We start from the raw sequence: 26,819 nt of genomic DNA, 5'->3' as shown, positions 1-26,819 counted from the left end.
TGCTAACAGTAGGTATATGTAGTTAAAACTGGCTCCACCTTGACCAGCTACAACAATAAAATGCTACTTACACACTGATGCATCAGTAATGATCTAATAACGTCATATATAAAATTGCACCAGCCACAGCCATTGTTCTCCAGAACAAGTAATTTTACTTTTGATATTGTAAGTATATTTTGCAGAATAATACTTTTACTAAAATAGGATTTTGAAAACAGGACTTTTACTTGTAGAGTAGTATTTCTATGTTGCGGCACTGGTAGTTTGACTTGAGTCAAAATACTTCTTCCACCACTGTATGACGCCTATGTGTTGGACTTGGCAGAATAACAAAATAGTATTTTCTGAATTACCACATGGTGGCGTCATCTACATTCAAAATGAATCAGTTCTTTTATGATTCATGGCCCAACTTTTTCACCAGATTTCATTGAAAGTAGTTTTTCAGACATCTACTATGAGACAATAATGATATAATAAAACACCAAACACTGTCTTACTGGAAAATACATTTATTGTACTCTATGTAGTTGTTAACAGGCGATACTACATCATGACATCATGGTTACTTCTATGTTACTTTATCCTGTAACCTCACTGGAAGACTCTACACTGTTAATGTAGAGACTAGCTTCTGAATTTGTTCCACATTCATTTAAACCACTGCACGGCAGACATCAGTCAAACCGATCCAAATCTGACCTCTTGAAAAGTGAAGGATTTCTCCACATCAGATGGTGTGAAATACCTGGCAGTACAGGTGAACGATCACGCAAGTTTCTACTGTAAACTAGAGCTCACTGAGCCTTACTGTACAATTCATAGTACAAGAAAACCAGGGTGGCCCCTAAGCACCCAGAGGAAAGAATGCACTGAATCTTTATGCAGTTCAGCACAAAAAGTCTCTTTAAATTGGTTATAAAGCAACACAGACACCAATCTTGAAGTAAGACACTGAATACAAGAGAATTAACCTGAAAAAAATGCACAGTTCATCTAAATTATGTCGCAAGACAGATGTTTTCTATGTACTTTAACTTGTAATTAATTGTTGTGCTTCTTGTTAGGTGGCAGAGTACTCTGTTTAAGATAGAATAATTTCATGAAGGTTATATGAACGTTGCATGTCCTGCAGCTGTGTCAAAATAGCACAAAAAATGAAAAATACAGCAAACTGAAATCAGATAGAGTGAAAAAAGAAACTACAGATATGTTTTGAGAAGAGTTCCATATCAAATAACAATCTTCATATTCAGATCGTAACAGTTCATAGATTAAATCAAGAAAAACTAAAAAAGCAAACCTGTGCTGAATGAAACCACCATAGGTGCTCCAATCTAATAATATCCATTCATCAAATGGATAACACAGATTTCCAAGACTTTACATTTAAAACCCCACCTGTACAAACATGCTTAAAATATCAAAATTAACAGAAAAGCCCACTAAAAACTCAAGTCTACAGTGAAACAGAAATGCTTTTCTGCAGTCGTGCATTGAAGCCTTCAGTGTTAAAAGGAAATCAACATCACACTCCAGTGTGTTACCTGTCCTTTTGATTCTGCCTCCATGCTACCCATAAAGCACAAAGTGACCTACAGCATGTGGTTCCATCACAGGGATGGAGCGTCGCCTCATCATGTGGCCGTTGATACGAATACGGCCTTCGCAGACTGAATGTGCTTGTGACTGAGGCACATGTGGTGAAGCTGTATGAACAGGTGCATCAAGGCAGAGCTGCTGTGTGCTTTTATGCACCTGTCACCTCACAGGGTCTGTCAATGAGCTGGTGAACTTTAACACTGGCTTGTTTTTTCTGGGCAGATGAAACGCTCCTGGTCTTTTCCAGCTGCACCTACATCAACCTGATTCTCCCTGCTGGTCTTGCTGTGCTCCTGGGCGCTGTTGCTGTTTAAAGGACCCTGGAGTTGGCGCTGACGCTCCACACTGTGCCAGATGCCGTAGCCAAAGTAGATCAGGAAACCTGAGAAAAGTGTCGGAAAAAAGATGTGACGTATGCCGGCTTTGAGGGTAAAGTTCGACATTTAGGAAAATATTCACTTTCTTGTTAGATGAGAAGATAAATAACACTCTCATATCTGTCCGCTAAATATAAAGCTCCAGGCGGGCCATGCTTAGCTTAGCATAAAGACTGGAAAGAGCTAGCTTGGCTCAAAACAAACTCAAACTGCCGGCACCTTCTAAAGATCTTGTTTGTTTAATCTGTACAAGTCCTCACGTCGTGGTGCTACAAGGGGGGTTACATGCTGAACTGTGCTCCCTTTAAGCAGTCACTGCTCCCAGTCGAGACAGAATAACTTTCCACAGAGCCGTTTCTCCCTGTTTCCAAGCTAAGCTAACCATCTCTGCTCTAGCTTCATACATAGCATACACGTGAGAGTGGTATCTTCACATCTGACTCTAGACAAAAAAGCACATAAGCATATTCCCCAAACTGTCAAACTATTCCTAAATATTTATAATGGGTCATGGCTGTTGGTAATTGTTTGGACTGGCACTCACCCACAGCCATCCACACAGAGAAACGTATCCACGTGTCTCCGCTAAGCTGAACCATGAGGTAAATATTGACAAATACACTCAGAATGGGCAGAAAAGGCAGAAGAGGAACCTGTGGTGGCAAAAAGCACAAAATCTACCATCAATTCATTCGTAATGTGTTACAGTCACATTCCATAGTGCAGGACTTGGTATGAGAATGGATGACTTATTGAGCTGCCACGCACCATGAAGGAGACCTTCTTGCTGGTCTGAGGCTGCCTGCAGACCATGAAGACGCAGCTGCTGAAGATGAGGAGACACGCGGTCAGCAATGCCAGGATCCACACTTCCATACCGAGGATGGAGCTGATGTGGTACGTGGTGAGATAACTGACCACACAAACCACCAGCACTGTGGTTTGAAAGCACATCCGTGATTCAGACGTTCTTAGTTACATCATAAAAACATGATTTTTTAACCTGGCCTGCTTACCTAGCACACAGATGGACATGTTGACCACGCTTGAGGAATGCTCAGAGGGTGAGACGGGAGGGTGGAGGATAGTTTGCAGGGCGGAGCTGCCACCTCTCAGCATGTTAAGGTGGGACTCCGACTCTGTCAGGTCAGACTCACCCTCCTCAGAGGACAGGTAGTCCCTCTCACTGGTAGCGGCCCGCCGCACTAGGGCTCCATCAGGCTGGTACCTGGACGACAGTCATCAAAGGTCATAAGTTTGTTTACCACAGTTCAAAGCCACACTGCTGTACTCTAAGTAAAATTGTCACAAAGTGTTTTCAGTGTCTCGACGTACTACCTGCTTATATACAGTATATTCTTTATATAGCTGCAAACTACTTCCACTGTGAAACAGTTTGGTTTTACTTACTAACAGCCGAGGTCTATAAATCTACACTGTGTCTGTGTTTACTGTGGCGGCGGTATTGAGTCACTTTGGTACAACCAACAGAGGTGTACAGCACGTCCAGAGTTTAGCAAGTACAGAAACATAAGTAAACACCTTCTTTCCCTCTAGCAGCCACTTCACATTCATACAATGGGAGCATTCACAGCTCTTACATCACCAGTGTGATGCAATAACTAGAGACGTATGTTACACCACCAGGTAATCACACCTGTGGGATTTAGGAAAAGCTATAAGAGAAGCTGTTTCACAATGTTGCACAAATAATATGTCTTTTAAGCAATGTTGTTTTGAGTTATTTATGAATGTACCCACCTGAGAATCAGTACACACACAGCAACCAGCGAGTAGGCCAGCAGAGTTCCAATGGACATCATGTCAACCAGAGCTTTGAGGTCAAACAGGAAAGCCATGATGGCTATAGCAAGCAAAAGAAATACAATAAACATAAACGCAAACACTTTCACCTTTAAAAATGAACAGTTTAAAAAAATAGTATCATTACTGATTACTGCAGCAATCATTTTTACAAAATACACTACAACATTCATGTGCAACACTGATATACTTGCATTTCTAAATGGAAAAGATGCACCCTCCAACAAACACCCATGAACAGATGCAAATTAAATTTCATGCAGATGTTTTCACAATAAGAAAACACAAAAGAGCTAAATGCATCCCTGACAGCTGTAATCATCTCCCTACCAAGTGTTGTTTGATGTGAGAGACAATGTGGCGTTCCCTCGCATGTATCTCAGTGCCAGACTGCAGTATGGAGCTGATCTCAGCAGCACAGTCCAAACACAGAGCGCTGCTCCTCACAACATTACATTAAAAACAATAACAAAGAAAGCTCCCCTGCCCACTTCTACTAGTTGCTCAGTACATGGCCTGTGCTCTGGCTCTGGGAGGGTTGGTGTGCCGGGTCCTTCCTGTGGTTTACATCTGCCTGTCAATTCACAGGGTCATCACCTTAGGAAACCTTCAGAAGTAGACATTTGTAACATTGTATGCACACTACACCACACAAAGTCTAACTGTTTGGATTTCTTCTTTATTTTATTATTAGAAGTGGAAAATATCTACTTAAAGTATAAGTCACTAGACTTTAAGACTAATTTAACAGCAGGCTGAAGAACTGTTTCACTGCTGTTTCAGGTGGAAAGCTTCAATCCTGTTTCACTGTACTCTGTTGCAACTGTAACCACACCCAACAGTGATGTCATTGTGTTCCAACACACCCTGCAGTACACTTATTCATCACTGCTTCACTTCAGTTAAAGCACTCAGGTCAGCAATAACAAAAATTAAAGGAGGCGTCAAGTTGTCAAAAAGTACAAAAATTACTATTTTAAACTAGTTGCAGAAACCTTTCATTACATTTGATGATTGTGAAAAGGCTGGTGTGGAGTACTGGTGTAATGATTTTAATATGAATACAACCACAGCACCTCTCTGGTTCATTTACTTTCCAGTAGCTGATTCTCTTTCTTTTTTTTTATTTAAAAAAGTGAATAAAAGCCAGATGGACTAAAGTGGTGAACACATTTTTGAAACAAAATATAATAAATGTCCATGAACTTATTGGCGTGTAACGTTTTCTCACATGCTTTTGGAAACACCATCACCAAATTCAGCATGCAGTAACCACCACCACGTGCATAGATTAAAACCCCAAACAAGTCCACGATACAACCCCATGATAGGCGGGTCCTCGTCTCGGGAGCTTACCGGCAGTGGTACCTGCCGCCAAGGTGGCAGCCACAGGCGACTGGCGCTTACTCACTTTGGACATAAATTTGAACAGAATACCATCTCGTGCCATGGCAAACAGAATGCGCGGCAGAGGGAACATGGAGCCCAACAGGCTAGGGAGAAGAGGGTTGGTGGTTAAGTTGAGGGCATTCTGGAAAGAAAACGTGACACCTGCACAACTGTGAAAGAACAAAATGTGTATATGGTAGGAAAACCTCCTGAAGCTGGATAAGTTATAGCAGAAAGTCAGTTTCAGGAAGAAAAAACCCAAATGATTATCTGCCTCTTTGACCATGTCTTTCACAGTTGATTGGTGGAGAAAGATTAGCAGGAGTGATCTCACTGGATTCTCCCCCGGCTCTCACCTGCTACTACACCGGAGGTCATAGTGGCAATAAGTGGGGTCTTCGTCTTAGGATTGATTCGGGCTAAGGCTTTGAAAAGCACCCCATCCTCTGCCATAGCATAGATTACACGAGGCATGGGGAAAATGGAGCCCAGCAAACTGCATGAGACAGCGGAGACATGCAAGACCAACACGTTAGTCAAGAGCCCCAAACACACACACTTACACAATCACATCATCAAAGCTTCAGAGCATGATTACAACCAGTGGCTTTCTTCCCTGTTGGAACTTTTCCCGCTTTTAAGGGGAAATTACATATCCTAATGTCTTTAAACAGTCATATTTTTATGTTGCAAGTAGATTTTAGTTGTTTTTCTCAGTTTTCAGAGCTGCTTTGGAGTTGGATTTTCACAGGCCCTTGAATAATTACATTACCCAGGAGTGTAAGCATTTAGTCCAAACATATAAAAGCACCACAATGTGTGTTAAAGAGTTTTCACAACTGCTGGAATGTGTGAAAACAACTGCCAAAGACGGACCCCAAAGTAACAGCCTAAACACCAATTGCAGGCATTGATCAAAATTGAATTTGTTCAAGTCAAATTTGGTCACAAAGGGTTGGAGGCATCCACCAGAGAAGAAAGACAGAATGAAGTCACACCAATATATTGTTTTGAGACAAACTTGCCCACCTTATTTATGATACTTTAATTATAAATAAGCATAATTCAAAGACATGCAGGAATCTGAAAACAGAGACAATTAAGCACTGCGCCCACTATGTCCCATTTAGCAACAGGATTACATCCAATAACAAGACATAGACATATATATGTATCCCTACGACCAGATCTCATTTTCCATTATCACCCATTTATAACATGCACATCAATCAAAAACTAAATTTTGTAAATTCTGCTGACACAGTAAATGTACAACTTTTTGCATTTTCTACCATGAATATTGATGTTTGATATACTTATTATACAAAAGCAAATCCAGTGGTTACCTGGTAGAGAGGGCACACAGTGAACCGGCAGCGACCACGTATTTGGCAGGGCCCCAGCCCACATATTCAAAGGCCATGGGCAGAGGGCTCTTCTCATCCAGCAGGTAGTAGGGCATCATCAGCGTAAGCGCAGCTGACACACCAAAGTACGCCAGGAAACACACGGTCAGTGACACCACGATGCCAATGGGAATGGCTCTCTGGGGGTTCCTCACCTCCTCACCTGTCACCCGCAGACACACAAATATCTTTGCCTTTAGCTTTGGCCACATTAAATCACACTTAATCACCACCTGTCAATGGCTCACCTGTAGTCGCAATGCAGTCAAATCCAACAAAAGCGTAAAAGCAGGTGGCAGCTCCAGCTAAGGTGCCGCTGAAGCCGAAGGGCATAAATCCTCCAACCCCAAAGTCACTGGTCACGTTGGCCGTCACTGAAATGTTCCTGAAACATTTTATATTTAATTTTATAACAAGATTTGGACTAAAAATTTAGGTGCACTACATAAGCACAAACAATCCAGGCCAACAGTGATAGTAATTCTGTGTATGTTGTTTAGGGAGCAGCTTTGCATTAAATGGCTACACAGATAAACAACTGTAATAGTTAACAAATGAATAATTTACCTTGTAATTATGGTGACGTTTATGAGGGATTCTTCAGATATCTTCCAGTTGTGCGTGTCTCCTTTGACGAAGCCGGAGACGATGACGAACAAGAGTACGAGCACGTTGACGGACGTGAAGACTTTATTGACCCAGGCTGACTCCTTCACCCCAAACGACAGGAGTCCTGGGATGAGCAAAAAGGCAACACAGCTCAGTTCAATACTGTGATGTTTGTTGTAGTTTAACTGAAATGCCAGCGGTGCTTCTCAGTGATTTGAGGTTGTAAAGAAACTGTACTTGTACTGGGCAGTTCCCAATTGTGACTGTGGGAAAGTGAAGTAGCTTGGTGCTAGCAGGGTGATCAGGCAGTTCTTAAAAAGAAGGGGATATTAAGCACTTACCACACACAATATCCTGCCATCTCTTTACTGGATTTTGCCAGCTGTGGCTCATGAAAGTCGTCTCTTTTAAACTAAATGGACCTAATTTCTGTCCTTCCCCGCATCCCCTGTACCAACATATAGACTTTTATCAACTTTTATGATTCTCAGCCTTGCTGCCTTACCAGATAGCAGCAGTATCAGGCAGACGGCAAAGAAGTCGGGGTACTGAGCCAAACCAGGAGAGTTCATGCTGAAGTAGGTTTTACAGAATATCTCTATGTGTCCTCCAATCATTTCATCAAATGTGCCACTCCAAGCCCGGGCAACTGAGGAGGTACCTGTAAGAAAGTAAAAAAAACAAAAAAAAACAACCCAGACACGATGAAGAATATGTATCATTAAATGACATGTCATTCAAAGATTGTCATCAACTCACCGATCACATAGGAGAGAATGAGGTTCCAACCAGTGATGAAGGCCCAGATCTCTCCTACAGTCACGTAGCTATAAAGGTAAGCAGAGCCGGTCTTGGGGACACGCGCGCCAAACTCAGCATAACACAGGCCAGCCATGACGGAGGCTAGGGCAGCAATTAGGAAGGAGATGACAATGCTGGGGCCCGAGTCGCCCTTGGCCACCTCGCCAGCCAGGACGTAGACGCCGGCGCCCAGAGTGCTGCCCACCCCCAGGGCGATGAGGTCGACGGTTCCCAGGCAGCGGCACAGTTTTGAGTCCTCCAGGCTACTCAGGTCGACCACTTTCCGGCGCACCAGAGAGCGACCGAATGACAGAACCTGGTCAAGCATGTTGATACCTGCTGACAGAAAAAGAAATAACTGTGAAATAACTGGAAATACCTGCGCAGTATAGGTTTGGCCTACTTTACTGTGTGTAAAAGAACTTTTTTTGTTGTTGTTCCGTTGTCCCCTTCGGCATCAAGAAATCTTTTATTTATTGGGTAATTTGAATTTGAAAATGTGTTGCTGTACAAGTGTGTGTGCACGCAGCATGAGGCCCTCTAAGGTGCAGAGAAACATAAATATTACAGTATTTGAAAAATCTCAACAAGTCATACTTAAAGGGTGGGGGGGATCAGTAGATCTCTACTACTACTCGTTATCTTAGCATCAATATTTGCTCTAACATTCAATAGAAGGTGCAAGAATTGTGAAACCAAAGGTCAGGCCCGTGAGCACAGTTTCTTTTGACTCCATCTGCTTTACATTGCAGCTTGCTCTCTTGCAAAAAAAAGAGTTGCGTAACACGTGGGGAGGAAACAAAGGTGGGGTTAGGGGATGTTAACCCTACAAACGATGACATGCATTTTTGGAATTCTGCCAAGTGCTGTAGCCTGGTAAAGTTCATAGAGTCGTGTCCCATTAAAACCTATTGTGTGGGGTTATGGTGCAGATCTAAGTACTCAAAGAGCTGCATTCATAAGGGGACCACGAATGCACCACAATAAAGAAATTCCAGTGTCTCTCTTCACTAATTACTTTAAGGACATAAAAAGACAAACTGCAAAGTCCTCTTTGTTTTCACGGTCTTGTATCTAAAAATGTCTCTTTTCATTAGTAAGATGGCTGGGGACTTTGCCTAAAATATTTGCATGAATACAATATGATAAATGATGAATGAATTATGCTTGCCCCGAATGAATAGTTTCTAGCTTGCTTTTGAAGCTAAGGTTTCTTATTTGAACCGACACTTCGATTATCTTGACCGTAAATTTACACTGACAACCATCCAAATGTGCATTGATCTCCAGTGTGTTTCTTACAGGCCAAGAGAAATGAGTTTTGGATGTGACAGCTCATTAAAATTACAATAAGTGCTCTATTAGCGTCTCCGAGAATACTGTGGATGAAATCGTAGAGACCAAAATCAGATTGCTACAAGTGAAAACTCTGGGAACTGACATTGCAAATATGCAGATGTTAACCTGCATGTGTATTTTACATTGTACAGTGAGAGCCATATCTAGGTCACATCTTAGTCTTAACATGTTGAATGTCACAAACGACTCACAGCTACTGCAAATGAACGTACAACCACTGTTGCAAACGTTTTGTCTATTTCATTAGAGACATGCACCTACCTGTCAGAATGACTGTGTGGATATAATCGGCCCAAAAAAGAGATGGCTCTTAGATGTGTCTGTGCGTTTCTTCCAGCTTGCTTGTGCAGAGAGTCACAGCGGATCAGCTGCACATGAACCACAGGTAAAAGTCAATTTACATCCACAGATCCCATGAACTGCTGCCTCGAAACTCTGCCTCAGCACTGTGCTAAACACTCGTTCATATGCTGGCATGTACACTGCGCAGAGCAGTACTTTTACGCCTCCCCTCTGTCCCCCGTATTTCTTAATAGGATCTGCCCTTGCCTTGCCCCTAGACTCAGCCTCCAGTCCCACCGCAGCCAGAGTGACGTCCCCTGAGCAGGCAGACAAGGGGAGGAGGAGACCCTGGGGAATTAGGGTGAGATTTGGGGGGGGGGGGCACCTCCATGCTTGAGGTTTGAGGGAGTAAAACTGTGTGGAGACAGCATTGCACCATAAGCTCTTATCCTGGGATCACACAGCAAGACAGAGAAGCAAGGAAGGAATCTTGATGGTAGAATTTGTGATTTAATGCACACTCAGGCCGAATAGATCCCAGTTGCCCAGATGCTTACTGACTACTGATAAATGGTTAGGCAACTGGCGTTGACAAATATTGAGGCAGACACTTGTGTTTACCCAGTGCAGCTCACAGGAGTGCTGCTAAAAGCATGGGTACTGATTGGTCAATGAAGGGTGGACGAGCTACAGTACTGGTGGGTTAAGTCCTCCTAATGGAAGATAGGTATTGCTCAATGTTCCCTGAGCTATTGGACCCGTGGACGTTACAAAATCAATAGCACGACTCACTGTGGTACACCACCAAAACCCTGGCATCTCCACAGCAACTTCAGTTACAAGCTTGAGCTCTTGGAGGGGAAAAAAAGTCACAATTTTCCAACAAACACTGCCTGCGATTTACAATTAAGGTTGAGTTTGCAGTGGAGAGAATTTATGCCAAGACCAGCTCAAACCAGCTTGAGACCTCAGTGGGAAGGTGGCAGCTGGTCGCTAGAAACACCGTCCAACCCGCAGACCTGAGTCTCTGTGGCATGACAACAGCCAGTTCTCTTTAAGTTTGTCCATCCAACCAAGCAGCCAAATGTCGTGGCCTGTCGCCCACCAAACCTTGGCTGCAGGGGCTGATTATCGGAGCTGCATGCTGATGGGAAAGTCAAAGTTTTTTTTTGTAGTTAATGCTGGCTGTTTGTCCTAAACACACACACATTACATCTAAAACATAGACCTAAAAGTCTGCACTGATAGGAAGGTATGGCTCACATCAAATGACTGAGGTGCATGAAACTGAGGAAAACATATTCTAAAATATCCTGTGTATTTGAGCATCCTTTAACAAAGTGCTTTAGTGCACTGGAAAAAACTGCAATAGATCAGTGAAGCTGGTGAATCACATAATCATTTTGCTACACTAACTAAACAATATAATTAATATAATAAGCATCACTGCTGTATTATCTTTTGTCATACGAAACACACAATATGTGGCAGCACCTTTTTATATGTTATATATTTTTCTTGCACAATTCAGGATTACACAAATGATTTGCATTGATGGAATAATGTCATCCTGGGCCGCAAAAATACTCTTTTGAAACGAGCACATGTGGGTAGTTACTGTAACCATGGAAAAGATGGAAAGGAGTCACTGGCTCACCGTATCTCATTGTTGACATGCGCTAATTCTGTGAAGCCAATTGAATGCATTTGCCCTCCAATGGTAGAGTGACCTAGCTTCAAAAACCTGGATATGGTCAACAGATTGAGTGGTGTTTGCCTTGCGGACACAGGGACTGCTCGCTCCAGTTAACACTGGTGTCACCAGGAAATGTTAGAGTGCACAATTACTGACAACGCCGGCCACAGGTCTGAGTAGAATCAAGACAGCAAGGGCGACCTCAAGATTAACAGCAGTATTTGGGCCAGGAAGATACTTAGACCTCAACTTGACAACAATATAACTAGTTAATATGGACATGCTGAAGTCAAAGACAGGGCCAGATATAATTTGTGAATTATGAAGAAAATAAAGTCAAAATAAATATGAAAAAGTCAATAAATAGCTATGTTTGATTCAAATAAAGGCTAAATGTCCCAGTCCCATGTTAAGATTCACTGAATCAACTTTTCATTCATTTATTGTATAAGTAAGCACATCGTGAGCAATGTACAATCCTGAGCCAAATTCCTCGTATGTGTACACATACCTGGCAATAAAAGCTGATTCTGATTCTGATTCTAAGTAGTGTAGCTCCATGGAAAAATGTAAAGATGTAAATATAAAAATAGAATAGAAACTTGTTTAGTAGGCTCGTATTAGCCATGGCTTATATGTTTAATTTAATGAAATGGTACTAAGCCTCTTCATATTACATCTTAAGAGCAGTCTGGGGACTGAAGCCTGAAGACACTACCTGTTTGACTTAATACTATTTTTATTAGGTATGAGTATGAAGTATTATCTGTGGATGCATTAATCCTGAGGACCCCCTCTCCCTGATCTGCTAAAAGTGATTTCCTGTCTCTATCTAGGTCACTGTACAAGTCTTTTCCAGTTCAGTGCTTGTAGGTTTTTGTGTAGTAGTGTTTCAATACTACATTTACACAAAGATAAATGTAATAGGTCGCTGTACAACTTCAGTGTGGTTTACAATACATTGAATGTCATCAATCTTTTGTTTCGACACATTTGGCAACAGTAACAGATTCTTTAAAGATGATCTCTGATGTCCAGGAATCTTTTGGCCCGTGGGTTGTGTCCTGACTGCACTCCTTGCAAAGTCCTTCCAAAAATGAATTCCACACAGAGAAAACTCTGAAAACGTTTAAGGCAGGTGTGGGATAAAATGCTGTAAAGTAAGAATGCTTTCAATAATGGACATGTTAATAGATTATGTTCATCAATTAACAAAATGCAAAGTGAATGAACAGAAGAAAAATCTAAGTCAAATCAATATTTGGTGTGACCACCCTCTGCCTTCCAAACAGCATCACTTCTTCTGGGTACACTTGTACAAAGTTTTTGAAGGAACTCGCCAGGAAGGGAGTAAGGAGGGTAGCATGATGCGTCTTTCATCTGCCGCAGCAAGTTTCCTTGCCTATTTCTTTGTGCTTCTTAAAAAGATAGCTCATCTGGAAACCACTATCTGCCTTGGAATTTCTGCTTTGGAGAGACCTTGCTGATGCAGTGTAACTACCTTATGTCTTGTGGCTATGCTCACTGCCATGATCTGACTTTTGGCCTCACCTTGTTAACGGAGTTTGGGTGTTCCTCACCCAGTCGTATTCTTCTGACACATGTTTATGTTTCATTTAATGATTGTCTTTCAACCTATTGAATTAGTGATCATTAGCACCTATTTGGTACAACTGTTTATTCATACATCTGATGATATGCCTACAAAATCCCTGACTTTGTGCAAGTGTACCTAGAAGAATTGATGCTGTTTTCAAGGCAAAGGGTGGTCACACCAAAAATGTATTTCATTTAGATTTTTCTTCTGTTAACTCATTTTGTATTTCATGAATGATATGATGGATAAACATAATCTATTGACATGTCTTTTTTTGACAGCATTCTTACTTTCCAGCATTTGCGCAGTACTGTAGTTTACCATAAAACTGGCTGATATGAGCAGGGGATTTCACAGGTTTACAACCCTAAATAAATATCTGGGTTTAAAACTTACCCTATGCACTGTCATGATCTTTTCATATCTTTGTTTGGCCTTTTACATGAGGCAACTACTCCAATGTGCCGGTGATAAAGCAGATATCAGTCATGAATAATATCAGTTCAATCATCAAGGCTGGATAGGCTTAATTAGTATTCACATAATATGATTATCTAAACAGAGGTGCGTTATCTGATCTGTGTGACAGTATCAGAACTGAATTGGTTTTTGTAATCATTGGATAATCAAGCTTTTCTTGGTTCCTCATTCATGAATGCAGTGCAGAAGGAGAAGGCGTGTAGCAGGGCTGCCAGGCGTCAGTAAGTCAATCACTTCTGCTTAGTTTAACTAATTAGTTTTATTGTTTTTTTTCTGTCTACTGTCCTGCAACAGATGGCTCCCCATCTCACTGGTGTGCAAAATACTGCTGAATTTAAAAATACATTACAATAAGTAACTGAATCAGTTCAGTGTGGGTGTATGTATACAGATAAAATGCGTATACATCCAGTTTAAATCATTGGATTTATCTGTGAATGCACTGGGGAACTTCTCCAAATAGCTTCATTCTCCGTTTAACAGTGCAATCACTTAAGCAAACTCTAGATATTTTATGCTCAGTGCCAGAATGTGCAATACTTCAGCCTATAAATTTTGCCTTTAAATAACATTTTAAACTGTCTGCTGGCCTACTTTGTGACACACCCTTTAACATCTGGGCTTGTTGCACAGATGATAGCAGTTTTGACTTTGCTCTCAGAGTCATGCAGAGCAAATAATAAAGTTTTTAAAAGTACAGATGGACTCATTTTAGGTCAAACTTGGCCAGCTATGCTATCTCAAAACTAAGAGCTGTGTCTGTGAATGTCTCCTGCTGACAGCTTAGAAATTATGTTGTAGAGCTGGCAATGACAAGGGAAAGCAGTGTCTAGGGTCTGTGACTGGCTCAAAATGTTCACTGTCCATAGAAATATTTTATAAACAAATACATTTTGAATGAACACTGAGCAATGTTAAATTAAGACATTAATCTTGAACCTCCCTTGGAACCAACAGAATAAGTTCAGGGTTTGTCCATACTAGGACTGCAACTAACACATTCATTCATATCTTGTTTTGTCCACAAACCAAAGATATTCAGTTTACGGGCATAGAAAACCAGAAAATATTTGCATTTCAGAAGCTGGAATCTGAGAATTTTCTTAAAGAATTACTTTAACCGATAAATCGAATCATTGATTATTTATCTGATGATAGTTGGCGATTGATTAATCATTGCAGCTGTAGTCCATTTCAGCCAGCTAAGTTAATTGGATTTACCAGCATCACAGCTGTACATTGTTTATTGTAAATTACTTTGATAGCTGGGATGAAAGCTATTATGCTGAAAGTAACAAATACCATTGTCCTTTCTGTAAAAAAAACAAAAAAACAATTCTGAACAAAACTAACGTTACTCTCACCATCTTCAGGTTAGCTGAATTTAGCTAGCTTACTCCGCAATGAACCACTTCGTTTAGCAATTAATGTAATTAGTAATTTCAGTGAAGACGTGCGGTGACACCCATTCCTCTTAAATGACTTGAGATCAGTAATTGTCTTGAATTTACTTACTTTTTTCTCAGTGAATACCTCATATTCAGATATGTAAATTTTGGTCAGCAGGAGCCTGAAATCCCCTTTAACGTTACATATCCGGCGGGCTTTAGGACCCGGCTGTCCGGCTCCCGTGAAGACGACAATGGCAATATTATGGCAGGGGTTACCTGCGCGCTTACTGACACCCAACATTAACCATTTAAGCTAAGCTACAGCCGATTGTAATACTATTGTACACATGTTGTACTGTCGGTAGGTGTGTTGTAACAGGTCCAGTGATCGCAGGAAGCTGCGGCTCATCTCTCAGCTGCCGATGGAGCACATCCGACTACCAAAGGTATTAGTTTACAGTGATTAGCTGCCATTTCCGCGCTGTACCTCCAGTGGCACTCCAGCACACACCGTCATGTGCGCTGACCGCAGAGTTTCAATTCCAATCATTAAACAAACACGGGCTTAATTAAAGGGCGTGTGCTGTGTCGGCCACGTAGGCAGCCACTGTCCTCTCCTGCAGCGATCAGCCACATTTGGCCGCACTCAGTTAACATACGAGTATACAGCTGTGTCACAGCTCCTCTATGAGGATGCGGCTGTTTGATGTTGTTCTTCCTTTCCCCCCTCCAGGTGGAGAACGTCAGGCTGCTTGACCGAGTCTCCCCTAGAAGGAGTACGGTGGGCACCATCTACCTGACAGCCACTCACACCATCTTTGTGGAGAACGCAGCTGGAGCGCGCAATGAAACATGGGTAGGCAACATTTCATTAGGCTGAAGGACCAGAAACAGTTTGGAGAAACATTAAAACTGTAGGTTGTCAGAAGACCTCAAATACAGTGCAAGACACAACGTGTGCATATGCTGCATCACGTTGCACAATGTGTTTGCAATATAACATTTCCAATAAATGCTCTATATCTGCCATTTATTTTCCTTACCAGGTGCTTCACAGTTTGGTGTCCAGCGTAGAGAAACAAGCCGCCACAGCCTCAGGATGTCCCCTGATCATTCACTGCAAGAACTTCCAGGTTCTTCATTTTGTCATACCTCGAGAGCCCGAGTGCCATGACGTTCACCTGTCCCTACAGCGTCTTTCCCAGCCAGGTAAACTGTGATCATGTCGCCAGAGGTGATGTAACCGATTTGGTGATGTAATAGCTAAAATGTGGCTTAGAAGCAGACCAGTATATCAGAGGTTCGGTGCACTATTGTCCTCTGATTATGGCTTTTTTCTTTACAGCTATATTGATTTCTGTGTTGGATTTTTGGACAATTATTAGATGTCCTGCCTCCCCCATACATTTTAACCAAATTTGGAAGATCCTTGTTGAAGATGTGTGTTTTAACAGGGACATATTTAAAAACAAATATCAGCTGATAAAAAGTTATGAGAAATGTTACTCCCTCTTAATTATATCAATGCCAGCTTTAAAATCCAGGTTGTGGTCAGCCTCTAGGTTTCATTTCCTCTGCTTTTGCCACACTTTGGACTGTCTAACTCGAACAAAGTGGAGGTTTTGTGCGTCAAAGTTTAGCAGCCAGTATTGTGCCTTGCAGAGAGTTACGAGGAGCTATATTGCTTCTCCTATAAGCCTAACGTGGATGAGGAGGAGAGAAGGCAGGAATGGGACTTCTTGGACGTCAACACTGATTATAGCAGAATGGGACTCCCAAACTCCCTGTGGAAACTCTCCCCTGTCAACCAACACTACAAGGTCAGTGAGCTGACATCTATGACCAGTTGTACAATTTTATCCTAATATGGACGTGGCAGAAGCTTAGACTTTTATTATGGTGTTTTCAAAGGTGAGTGACACTTACCCCACTGCCCTGTTTGTACCCGATTCTGCCGCACCTCCGGTCATAGTTGGGAGCTCCAAGTTCAGAAGCAGAGGCAGATTTCCAACTCTGTCATACTACTCCAGAGAAAATCATGTAAGTTGACTGCATACATTTTCTCTTTTTATTTTCCATGAGTGAGGATTGTAGCAACTAGAGCCCAACCAATAAATCCGTGGGTCGATAATATTGGCCAATTTGAGCTAACTGCAGAAAATTGGTAATGGTGTTTATAACAGCTGATAAATGACAATTTAAAAAGAAACAGAGAGACGGATCGATCCCATTAGCATGTTATGTTATGTTGCTGTTGCATAGTTTGTCTACCAGACACCAGACACTCTGCAACTTCCCTGTTGGCAACTCACGTGTTTGGCACTATAAAAGAAGTTTATTTTAAACTTCATTATGTCATGTTATCATGGTGAGGTCTCATAACTACATGAAACAAATGTTAAAAAATGTTGTAAAAAGAAGAAAAAATACAATATTGGCCAATATATTGGAATATCCGATTTTAATGTGCTCAAATATGAAAATCGGCATCTGTCTTAAAAATCCCATATCAGTTCAGACTCTAGTTTCAACACTGACAGAACCAATCTCTGACTCAGACCGTGGCCAGGAATGGCTTGTTCGAGGAAAGCCTATCAAAGCAGTTATTTGGCAGACAAACGTAGAAAGGAGATCATATATTAAGATGTAAAATGTCACAATGACATTACTACTTTTTTGGTTGCTTTGCTTGGCCAGTTTTTGCTGATATGACTTGTTAAAACTGGTCTGCCATTCTCAGCATCTCACTGTTGAGTTATTGGTACTGCATGCAGAGTAATACAGCGGGCCTGAGAGTTCAAATACAAGTATTTCTTCCATCCCTTAATGAGTCACAAACCATGGCAACAACACGCCTGTGTTGAGCTCTCAGGGTCACCGTACTCTCGCCATTTTTTTTAAAGTTAAGTAACACTAGCCTGAAGTAAAATAAGTTTAAAGTGATGATGCTCTGGTGGCACCAAAGTGGAACCAAGTTCTCTCTTTGGTTTTGAATAATTTGCTCTGATTCTTCTAATAATTCACTTCTGATACAACACAGCCAAGCTATAGGGCAATATATAATGTGTTTGTGGTGATACAGAGCAAAAACAGATTTTTCTTTTTTGCCATTTCAGTTTTTAGTGATTTTAAAAAATATATATTTTTTAACAATGGTGTGGTAATTGTGTGGCAACAAGTAGATCTTCATCATGTCAGGGTCACAGGAGTACACTAAAACATAGAATAGTAAATGTGTGAATAAAAAGAAGGAACACATACAGAAGTACGGATGTCAGTCAACAATGAAACAAAATGGAAAGCGTACCTATGCCGTACCAGGAGATTCTTAGCCAGGCACATTGTCAAACGTCCAATAAGATATCTGTTCTGTCGTTAAATGAAACCATGGATCATGACCTTTTTTCTAAATTTGAATCACGAATAAGCCTGAGCATTCATAATACATTATATTAATCCTTGACTGGACAGTTGGGAGTGCTTTATGTGTGAGTCAGAGGTCAGCTTCCCAGGGTTGAGGGTCCAGTGTGTGGAGCCCAGTTTGTACAAAGGGGCTCCGCTCCGGTTCATGAGCCAGACGGGAGAATCACACAAACGGTCTCTGGCCCTTTCCCCTTGTGGCTACTAAATGGAGATTTGAGAAAATGTGTGGTTGATTAATTTAAATTGAACATGCGAGGAAAGAAAAAGTACTGTGAATTTGTATTCACCCTGATTCTCACATCTTACAGATTTTTTTTGTTGTTGTTGTTGTTGTAAATGTCATCCAAGTAATAATTCACTTAAAATCAACTGTCAAGACAAGTAAACATTCCTGTATGAAGCAGCCTGCGTGCCTCTCCTCACAGGCTGCCATCTGCCGTAGCAGCCAGCCCCTGTCAGGTTTCAGCGCTCGCTGCCTGGAGGACGAACAGATGCTGGAGGCTATCTTGAGGTCCAACCCCCGCAGCGACTTCATGTATGTGGTGGACACTAGGCCTAAGGTGAGCCCTTTGTGCCCAAGGAACGGCCTGCAAAAATACAAGTCTTACAGTACAATGCTGTATGTTCAGGTGGGCTTTATTTTCCATACTGTGTTTTACCAGCTGGATGGTCACAGCAAAAGCCTTGAAAACATCCTGACTATGTGCTTGTTGAATCCAGATCAGTTTTATGTAACTGATATTTGTGTAAATCCATGTTTTCTTATTATTTTCCTCTTGAAAAAGTATATTCTGACAATGAATCAAATGTCTTTCTAGCTGAATGCAATCGCAAACCGAGCTGCAGGAAAAGGCTACGAAAATGAAGACAACTATTCCAACATTAAGTTCCAGTTCATCGGCATCGAGAACATCCACGTTATGAGAAACAGCCAACAAAAAATGCTAGATGGTAATTATCATGTCTTGCTGAAATGATTTCTCACACTGATTGTAAATTGATTTACTGTAGAAACAGTTTGGAAGCCACAGCAGAGCGTCTATCACTGTGTCAGAAATGTTTCACCACATCAGTGTTTGTGGAATGGAATGTATATTTTCTGGCAGTCTGTTTTAAAGCCCGCTCCTTCTTCACATTACTAAAGCACAGAGGGACCCCATGCTACTCCTGTGGCTTTCATATGCACTCATGCAGACCGGACTGTGCTGCAATCAGGCCTCAAATGAGCCCACAGGAGAATTTCTGGGTATTGTGCAGCGGTGCTCCTAGGAAGACTTTGAATCCATCTGGATTTTATTTCTTAGCTATTTTGGTTTCCTGGAGTGGACAATCCGGGACCTTATCCCCCAAAGAGAGACAGAGGGCGTGAGAATGATGTGATTTCAAGTCTGAAAAGTTATAGCTGTTCTAAGTTGTGATAACTCTTTGCCCTCTCAAGGGAAATCTTTAAATGCTGGAGGCAGAGCCTGCCCTTAAGAGCCTGCCTGACTCTCTCCACCTGATTGCAAACTTCAATAAGATTTGGAAGGACCCCCCCGCAGCATTAGAGCAAACATTTCTTCTTAGTGGAAGTCCGCTCTACTAAGTATTGTAAAAGGTTGCCTGAACTCATTCACCTGTTCACTCTCCTATCAGTGGCCACAGAGCGCCTCTTAAGAGGTCAGCACAATGGTGTGGTGTCAGCAAAAAACACTGTCAGCCGCTTAATGAGTGAGTAGTGAACAGATGTTTCCACAGCCAGTTTCCATGCAGTTGTATAAAAGTGTGTCTGCATGAATGTTAATGTGATGAATTTTCCTGCGCAAATGAAATGTCAGTTGTGGAGAAACGGCTTCATGTCACTGTACCCCTCAGTGAACTTGCAAATATTTATGTTGAACCCTGAAGATGGGGGGTAAAAATAAATTTTAGATTCAGTTTTACAAGATAAACAAACATAATACAGGAAGCCTTATTGTACAGAAATGGATCTGTATTTAATTGTTTGTCTTGCCTGTGTTATTATGGGCATGGCTTTGTCTTACATTCATATTTTTAAATACACAGTGACGAGGCTAACATCCTACAGCCATGCTAGCAGCTCTGTAAGGCTATATTTAAACACATTGGTTCTTTTTAGCTAAATGCTAACTTCAGTGTACTAACATGTTCACAATGACCATGCTATGTTGATGTTTAGCGGGTGTACTATTTACCATGTTTACCATCTTACTTCAGTGTGTTAGTGTGCTAACTAATTAGCAAAGTACAGCTGAGGCTAATGGGAATGTCATTAGTTTTATTATTTGGTTATAATATAATAAAGTGTTGAACAAATGAAACATTTTGACTTGATGATAGTACTAAATGAAAAGTTAAGGGCTCACCATAGGGATTAAAATGCATTATGAGGGGAACATGAATGTATGCTCCAAATTTCATGACAATCCATTAAGTAGTTGCTCAGGGTGTTTTACTTAAAACCACAAATCAAGCTCATGTTTGTGCTAGAGGATCTGTAAAGTCATTAGGATACATCACCTGTGAACCATGAATATCTGGAACCATTTTGTACCAATCCATGCTGTAAATGTTGAGATATTTGACAAGAAAATTCTAAACTTTGACCTACTTGTGGCTCAAGAGGAAAAGTCTGCAGATCACCAAAGTCAGTAGGATTCATCCTCTGGGGACCAGGAATGCCTGTTAAAAATGGCAGGCAATCCATACAACAGTTGTTGAAATATTTCAGTCTGAGCCAAAGTGTTTGACAGACATTCCTAGAGCCACGCCGCCAGCGTGACTAAAACCATTGTGTGGGGTCCAAATGAACCATCACACGAGAAGCTGATGTGTTTTGAAAAACAAAATATGCTAGTGTGACCCATATTTTCTCATGCCAGGCACAGATTCCCTTTAAATTCCTCGTCATGAATGTTCTTATTGATGTGAGGTTTAATAAAGTCCTGTGATCAGGTATGCTCCATGTTTCCTGCCGGTGAGACAGCTGTGTTGTGGTTACAGTGTGTGAGCTGCGTTCCCCCTCCATGTCCCACTTCCTGGAAGGTCTGGAGAGCTCAGGCTGGCTGAAGCACATCAAAGCTGTTTTGGATGCAGGCATCTTCATCGCCAAGGTCAGTCTGGAGGTTAATCCATGCTGACTGCCTCACCACGACACTCAATATTAGGTGTGGGTGTGTGTGTGTGTGTGTGTGTGTGTGTGTGTGATTGTCTGTCTGTGTACACTGAGTTGCCAGTTATGATACATCAGTCATGCAATAAAAAAGTCTTTAGGCAACTACCCTCATAGCTATAAGTGGGGTGGCCAAAATAACAGAAACACCTGTCAGTATAACAGTACTGTAGTAGTAATTCAGATCACTCCCCGCTGTCTGGGTTGTATAAGTAGAGCACATTTACCTCCTACATTGCACTTATTAAACAGTATTTGCTCTCAGGCTCCACCTGTCTATGATTAATATAGACAGGTGGTAACTTAATACTTAAGTTTGTACATGGTCAAGTTTAGGGGATATCTATGGTTGGAGTAAATGAATTCAACAGACACAGGCGGGATATGTATGCCGCCTAACAGGAAGTAGAAAGTGCCTAAAAGGTGCAAATGAGGGAACAAAAATGATCTAATAATCGCTGGTTTCCCTTCTCAAAACTGCTATTTACCAGAGAGCTTTTAATTACTTAAAATAAAATACCACAACCAACTGTGTCAGACTTGTTCAGATGAAAACAGGAACATGACATGGCAATCGTACAGAAACCCAATACAATGTAATTACAACAAAAGCATTGTATCTATTTCCCTAAACTTCAGGGCCTGAAGCAGCAGAAACTTTAAAACATATCTGGATCGATGCAGTCTGTTTAAGCTGTTTTCGTTGTTTTGTGTTGTTTTTATTTCTGCAACCTATTGTAGAATTTTAACCGCTACGAACAGGTATTTCAGATCTGTTACCCTCTTGTGAGTCAGCGTGCAGCCTCAGTGGGTCTAAAGGTGGTGTGTCTGAGAATTTAAAGGTGCCCTGTGGAGTGGTCATGTAAACCAACTTCTGTTTTCATTAAATGTTTTCTCACCACAATCCTTCAGGCCTAAATAAGCTGTTGATTTTTTTTGTCATTTTTATTATTTCAATATAAAGAAAACACAGATTTGTTTTCATTTTGAAATAACACAATTTGTAAAAGATTTCACTGTATTTGTGTCTGTGTGTGCACGCAGGCTGTTGCAGAAGAGGGTGTCAGTGTCCTGGTTCATTGTTCAGACGGTTGGGACCGCACCGCCCAGGTGTGTTCAGTGGCCTGTGTACTGCTGGATCCGTACTACAGGACCCTCAGAGGACTCATGGTAGATGGTGAACTTTTGCCTTTTTGTACCTAATTTACAGTGTAGAACTGCATCTTTTAAGTAGCACTGTGCATGCCACATACCTCTCTGTATCATATTAATATATCCAGTTACATGGTGGTTTTTGCTGATAGTACACCATACAGGGCTCATGAGGCTTGCTTCTTTAATCAGAAGGATTTGCACAGGCTAACTGGGAATCCACTAAGCGCCACTATGGAAAGTAAATATAACAGAGAAGTCTGCTTTTAAGAATTGCCCTGAAAGTCAGAGGAAAATGACCCCACACAGAGGGTGAAGAGGTTCAGTCATTCTGCAGGGCTCCACTGTTCACTATGTCTGAACCTTGAATCATGGCACACTGACAACATGTGCAAAAAATCTTTGTGTTTTAGCAGGTCAATGTATTTTTTTTTTTCTGCACTAAGGTTCTCATCGAGAAAGACTGGGTCTCGTTTGGACACAAGTTCTCTCACAGGTTTGACTCTAAACAATATTACTGTCATAGCATCTGATTTAGGTGTTTGGTTTTGATCTAACTGTCCTCACCTCTTCTCCAGGTGCAACCACCTGGTCGGAGACCCTAAAGAGGTATCTCCCATCATAGATCAGTTCCTGGAGTGTGTGTGGCAGCTTATGGAGCAGTTCCCCTGTGCCTTTGAGTTCAACGAGAGGTTCCTCATCACCATTCACAGTCACATCTACTCCTGCCAGTATGGCAACTTCATTGGTAACAACCAGCGGGAGAGGAAAGAGCTCGGGTGAGATTTACACCCGCAGCCGCCATCACTTTGTTTTCCTTTTCACAGCACAGGCATCTTGTCAGAGCCACCATTCTGAGAGAAGACTGACTGCTGAAGAGAAGTGACAGCCGGTAGTATATTATGTCCCCAGGCTCATGCAAATAGAGACGACTCTATGTTCGAAACAAAAAAAACAATCAGTGTCTTTCTTTTATCAGAAGCCCATTAATCATGTTTTGATATTATCTTTAACTCTTGACTTCCACTTTCATACAGATTGCGTGAGAGGACTCACTCTTTGTGGAGTTATCTAATGACGAGCCAGGCAGACTACATCAACCCTCTGTACCGACCAGACCACAGCCAGACACAGGGGCTCCTCCAGCCATCTACTGCCCCCTACTGCTTTAAGTAGGTTCTAACAAACAGAAAAAAACACCCACAACTTCAGTATAAAATCTGGTATACACATGCATTTCCTATTACAAACACAAGTCTCAGTTGTTAGACTCTTTTGCAATAAATCCATGCAAATGGTAAATGAAACAAAGGAAAGAGACGATGATGTGTGTATTTTAGAGCTTAGAGATATCTTGCTTTGTGTAGGTTTTGGAGAGGGCTGTACAACCGTTTTGACCGAGGGATGCATCCTCGACAGTCAGTGGAGGATTATCTGAGTGCCATCCAAGAGGAGACACAGCAGCTGGAGGAGCAGCTGGCTTCACACAAACAGGTAGGACAGGGCTAGATTCATACTGCCATGTTTTTTTCCTGGATATAGAAGATGACTGTAGTCTTGTTGTAATAATGTCCTTACATTATCAATAGAAAATTGCTCAGCTGGAGCAGGAGCAGGGGTGGCCTGTCACCCAGAAAGCAACCACCTTTGATAAGAGCCCCACGGCATGGGCTCATGGTAATGACTTCAGGCTGGCCAACACCCCTCAGGATTACACCGGGGGCTTCATCACCAGCAGCCCCTGTCAGTCTAAAGCACCAGACAGCAGCCTGATCCTCCTGCCCCAGGAATTGAGGCAAACGTCGGAATCCAGCCTTTCCAACGGCAGCGACCAGGAGTCAGGGATTGCAGACCTGAGCTGTCGTTCACCTCTCAGCAAGGACAGCACCCGGGATCCAGACTCTGATGAAGCTGCCTACTCCACTGCCTGAGCAAATGTAGCATTTGGCGGAAGGTGGAGCACCAACCACCCGTTCACGGGGTCACTGAACAAACACTACTCTTTTACAAGACTTGCACTTTTGTTTGCATGTGGTGTGGCGGACTCTCTCTGTTTGCCACATACATACTAGTTAATAGCTGTTTACTGTAGCTGAACACATTTTACTTCTTACCCTGGTGAAAGAAATTAAGATTGTAAAAGTAATAGGAAAGCTGAATATAAAGGGCAAGTTAACAGTTAACAGTGAACAATTCAATGCAGAGTGTGTCAACTCATCATATTCATGATGAGCCATTTAGCTGTGCACGCTTGCTTTTTACTATGGTCGTCCATATTCGTTTATTTATTTGGCTTTACATTGTAAACACCAAAAAGGATGTGTCAGCTGCACTTTGATATTGAGTTTTCAAAGCAATATGAAATAATTAAGAGCGCTCCATTTGAACCAAATCATCTTTGTGGGTAGCTCCATTGATCTTAGAGAGCAAAATGATTGAAACAATCACATGATAATACAACAAATGGATAAAATGCGGAGAGTGAAAAACCCAGCAGACTCGAGTTGAAGCTCATCAACAAGGATAAGACAAATGTGGACAGACAATTGGCTGTTACAGGTGCTAACTGGCATTCAGAATGACTCAATTTGTAGCATTTTTGTAAAGATTTATCTCCTTTAAATCATTTTCCATACTGTGTTTTGGCTGTCGCACCTTATGGTCACTGCCACTCACAGGCCATCTGGATTCAAGATTTCAGGTTGGCCTGAAAGAGCAGCAGTAATCCCGTTCTACCCACAATTTAGTTCAAATGGGTAATGTAGCCATTTTTCCATTCCAAAAAATATATTAAAAGTAAACTTAACTTACTCAGCACACCACAGTGACCACAGATACATTTTTGGAGTCATAACTCTACAATAACCAGTGGTTCGTTGTGGTTGATTGGCACCTTGTGGTCCACACCTGGGTATTTCAACTAGATAGATTTGAAATTTTATTGAAGACAAGGCAACATTATACATTTGTGTCCACAAAATTTCAACACCAGATTTGATGTGATCAAATCACATTTCTTACCAAAGGAAACAGACCTGTCTACTGGTGTAAATAGTCCACACAGTAAATGATAGGCCTACTAGATACAGCAGACTAGAGCATGTGAACACAAATGTACTGCTGCTTCGGGCAGCAGATGATTGACTGACTTGTTGAATATTTGTGCCATCTCAACTGTAAAATTAGCATTAAAGCTACTGACTTAGGGTATTGGAGTACACACTAGGTGCACTCCAGTACTGCACATGAACAATGCAGAGATGATCAAGCAAAGCATGTTGAAATATTTTTGTACTATGACCTATTTTTTGACTATTGTCTGTAATGCATGTTGTTTTGTATTTGTGTATCAGAGGGTATACAATGTCTGGTCTAAAGGATTTATGACCTTGTATGAAAGAAAGAGCTGCTTTTATTTGTTCATGTAGACTAGGAGCCAAATTTGTCAAACTGATCTAAATGCAAAAATGTATAGTTAGTGTCAATTTTCTCTTGAAATAAATAAATACATTATTATTGTCAATGATACTGCTCTAATAATACTCTGTTGTGTTCTTACCTGTCAGTTCACCAAATAAATGTCACACCTATCCCCACTGGCATCTAGCAGTGCAGACAGGTTTGGTTTTATTTGCCCGGGGTTTGAGATTTCTGGATAATCTACAGAACACAATTTGAATAGTTTTCAAAGGGCTTACGTTTTCATTAGAAAGTAGTTCCAGTCACAAATGTTGACCATGTGATCTGTGGATTATCCAGAGTAACTGGGACACTGATTATAAAAATACCTTGCTGTTGAGTTTTTGGAAGGTAACTTTTTAGTGTTTCATTGTCTTTGTGTGTAGGCAGGAATTTCAAAGAATAATAATAATAATAATTGCTGGACAAATAGAAAAAAAAAATCTAAACAGCCAGAACCTCATACAGGTTGACCAATAAGTTGCACTGTCTGTTATTCTTGAATTTTGTATTTATTTCCTCAAAACAGCAGGGCTGAAACCCATTTGTGTCTTGTTCCTGTTTCCCTTGTTCACCATCTATAAGCCTTGATGCAAGAGATTTACATCTGAACAACTGCTTCTGCAGAATCACCTCAATTTACAAACAACAATACTTTTCATGTTATTGGTATTAGCAGGTCTCTACCAGAGTTTATGACATTATCAATCAGGTACAGTCAATGGCAGCAAAGACTTGTCGGGAACAGAGATTTGGAGCTCTGATTCCTTAAAAGAGGAACATCTGGCCAGCTGTAC

General features: G+C 41.4%; 2 protein-coding genes across 5 annotated transcripts; one reads left to right on the top strand and one right to left on the bottom strand.

Annotated features, from left to right (window-relative positions):
• Positions 1-499: 499 nt before the first annotated feature.
• Positions 500-15,073, bottom strand: slc7a2 (solute carrier family 7 member 2). 4 transcript variants are annotated; one of them, XM_038698840.1, is made up of 12 exons: positions 14,941-15,073; positions 7,970-8,350; positions 7,716-7,871; positions 7,169-7,334; positions 6,850-6,986; positions 6,542-6,764; positions 5,552-5,691; positions 3,744-3,846; positions 2,999-3,210; positions 2,751-2,917; positions 2,527-2,635; positions 500-1,987 (listed from the first exon to the last, which is right to left on the bottom strand). In XM_038698840.1, the coding sequence occupies exons 2-12, from the start codon at positions 8,337-8,339 to the stop codon at positions 1,800-1,802; spliced, it is 1,971 nt and encodes a 656-aa protein (XP_038554768.1). In that variant the 5' UTR covers positions 8,340-8,350; positions 14,941-15,073; the 3' UTR covers positions 500-1,799. The 4 variants fall into 4 exon arrangements, with proteins under 4 accessions (XP_038554768.1, XP_038554765.1, XP_038554766.1 ...); XM_038698837.1 differs by lacking the exon at positions 14,941-15,073 and adding an exon at positions 9,632-9,949; XM_038698838.1 differs by lacking the exon at positions 14,941-15,073 and adding an exon at positions 9,632-9,948 and having other exon boundaries at positions 7,970-8,347.
• Positions 15,074-15,122: 49 nt separating this feature from the next.
• On the top strand, positions 15,123-26,089 carry mtmr7a (myotubularin related protein 7a). Its single transcript, XM_038698842.1, has 14 exons — positions 15,123-15,262; positions 15,550-15,672; positions 15,863-16,025; positions 16,479-16,636; positions 16,728-16,856; positions 18,665-18,799; positions 19,058-19,190; positions 21,243-21,352; positions 22,456-22,581; positions 23,010-23,059; positions 23,142-23,342; positions 23,601-23,735; positions 23,931-24,057; positions 24,153-26,089. Exons 1-14 carry the CDS (start codon positions 15,239-15,241, stop codon positions 24,492-24,494), a joined length of 1,956 nt encoding a protein of 651 aa, XP_038554770.1. The 5' UTR covers positions 15,123-15,238; the 3' UTR covers positions 24,495-26,089.
• Positions 26,090-26,819: the final 730 nt, after the last annotated feature.

Source organism: Micropterus salmoides, unplaced genomic scaffold, assembly GCF_014851395.1.
Source record: "Micropterus salmoides isolate LMB-PRFRI ecotype aquatic unplaced genomic scaffold, ASM1485139v1 Ms_hic_scaffold_5, whole genome shotgun sequence".
Lineage (NCBI taxonomy): Eukaryota > Metazoa > Chordata > Actinopteri > Centrarchiformes > Centrarchidae > Micropterus > Micropterus salmoides.
This window is presented reverse-complemented; position numbering and strand designations above follow the sequence as displayed.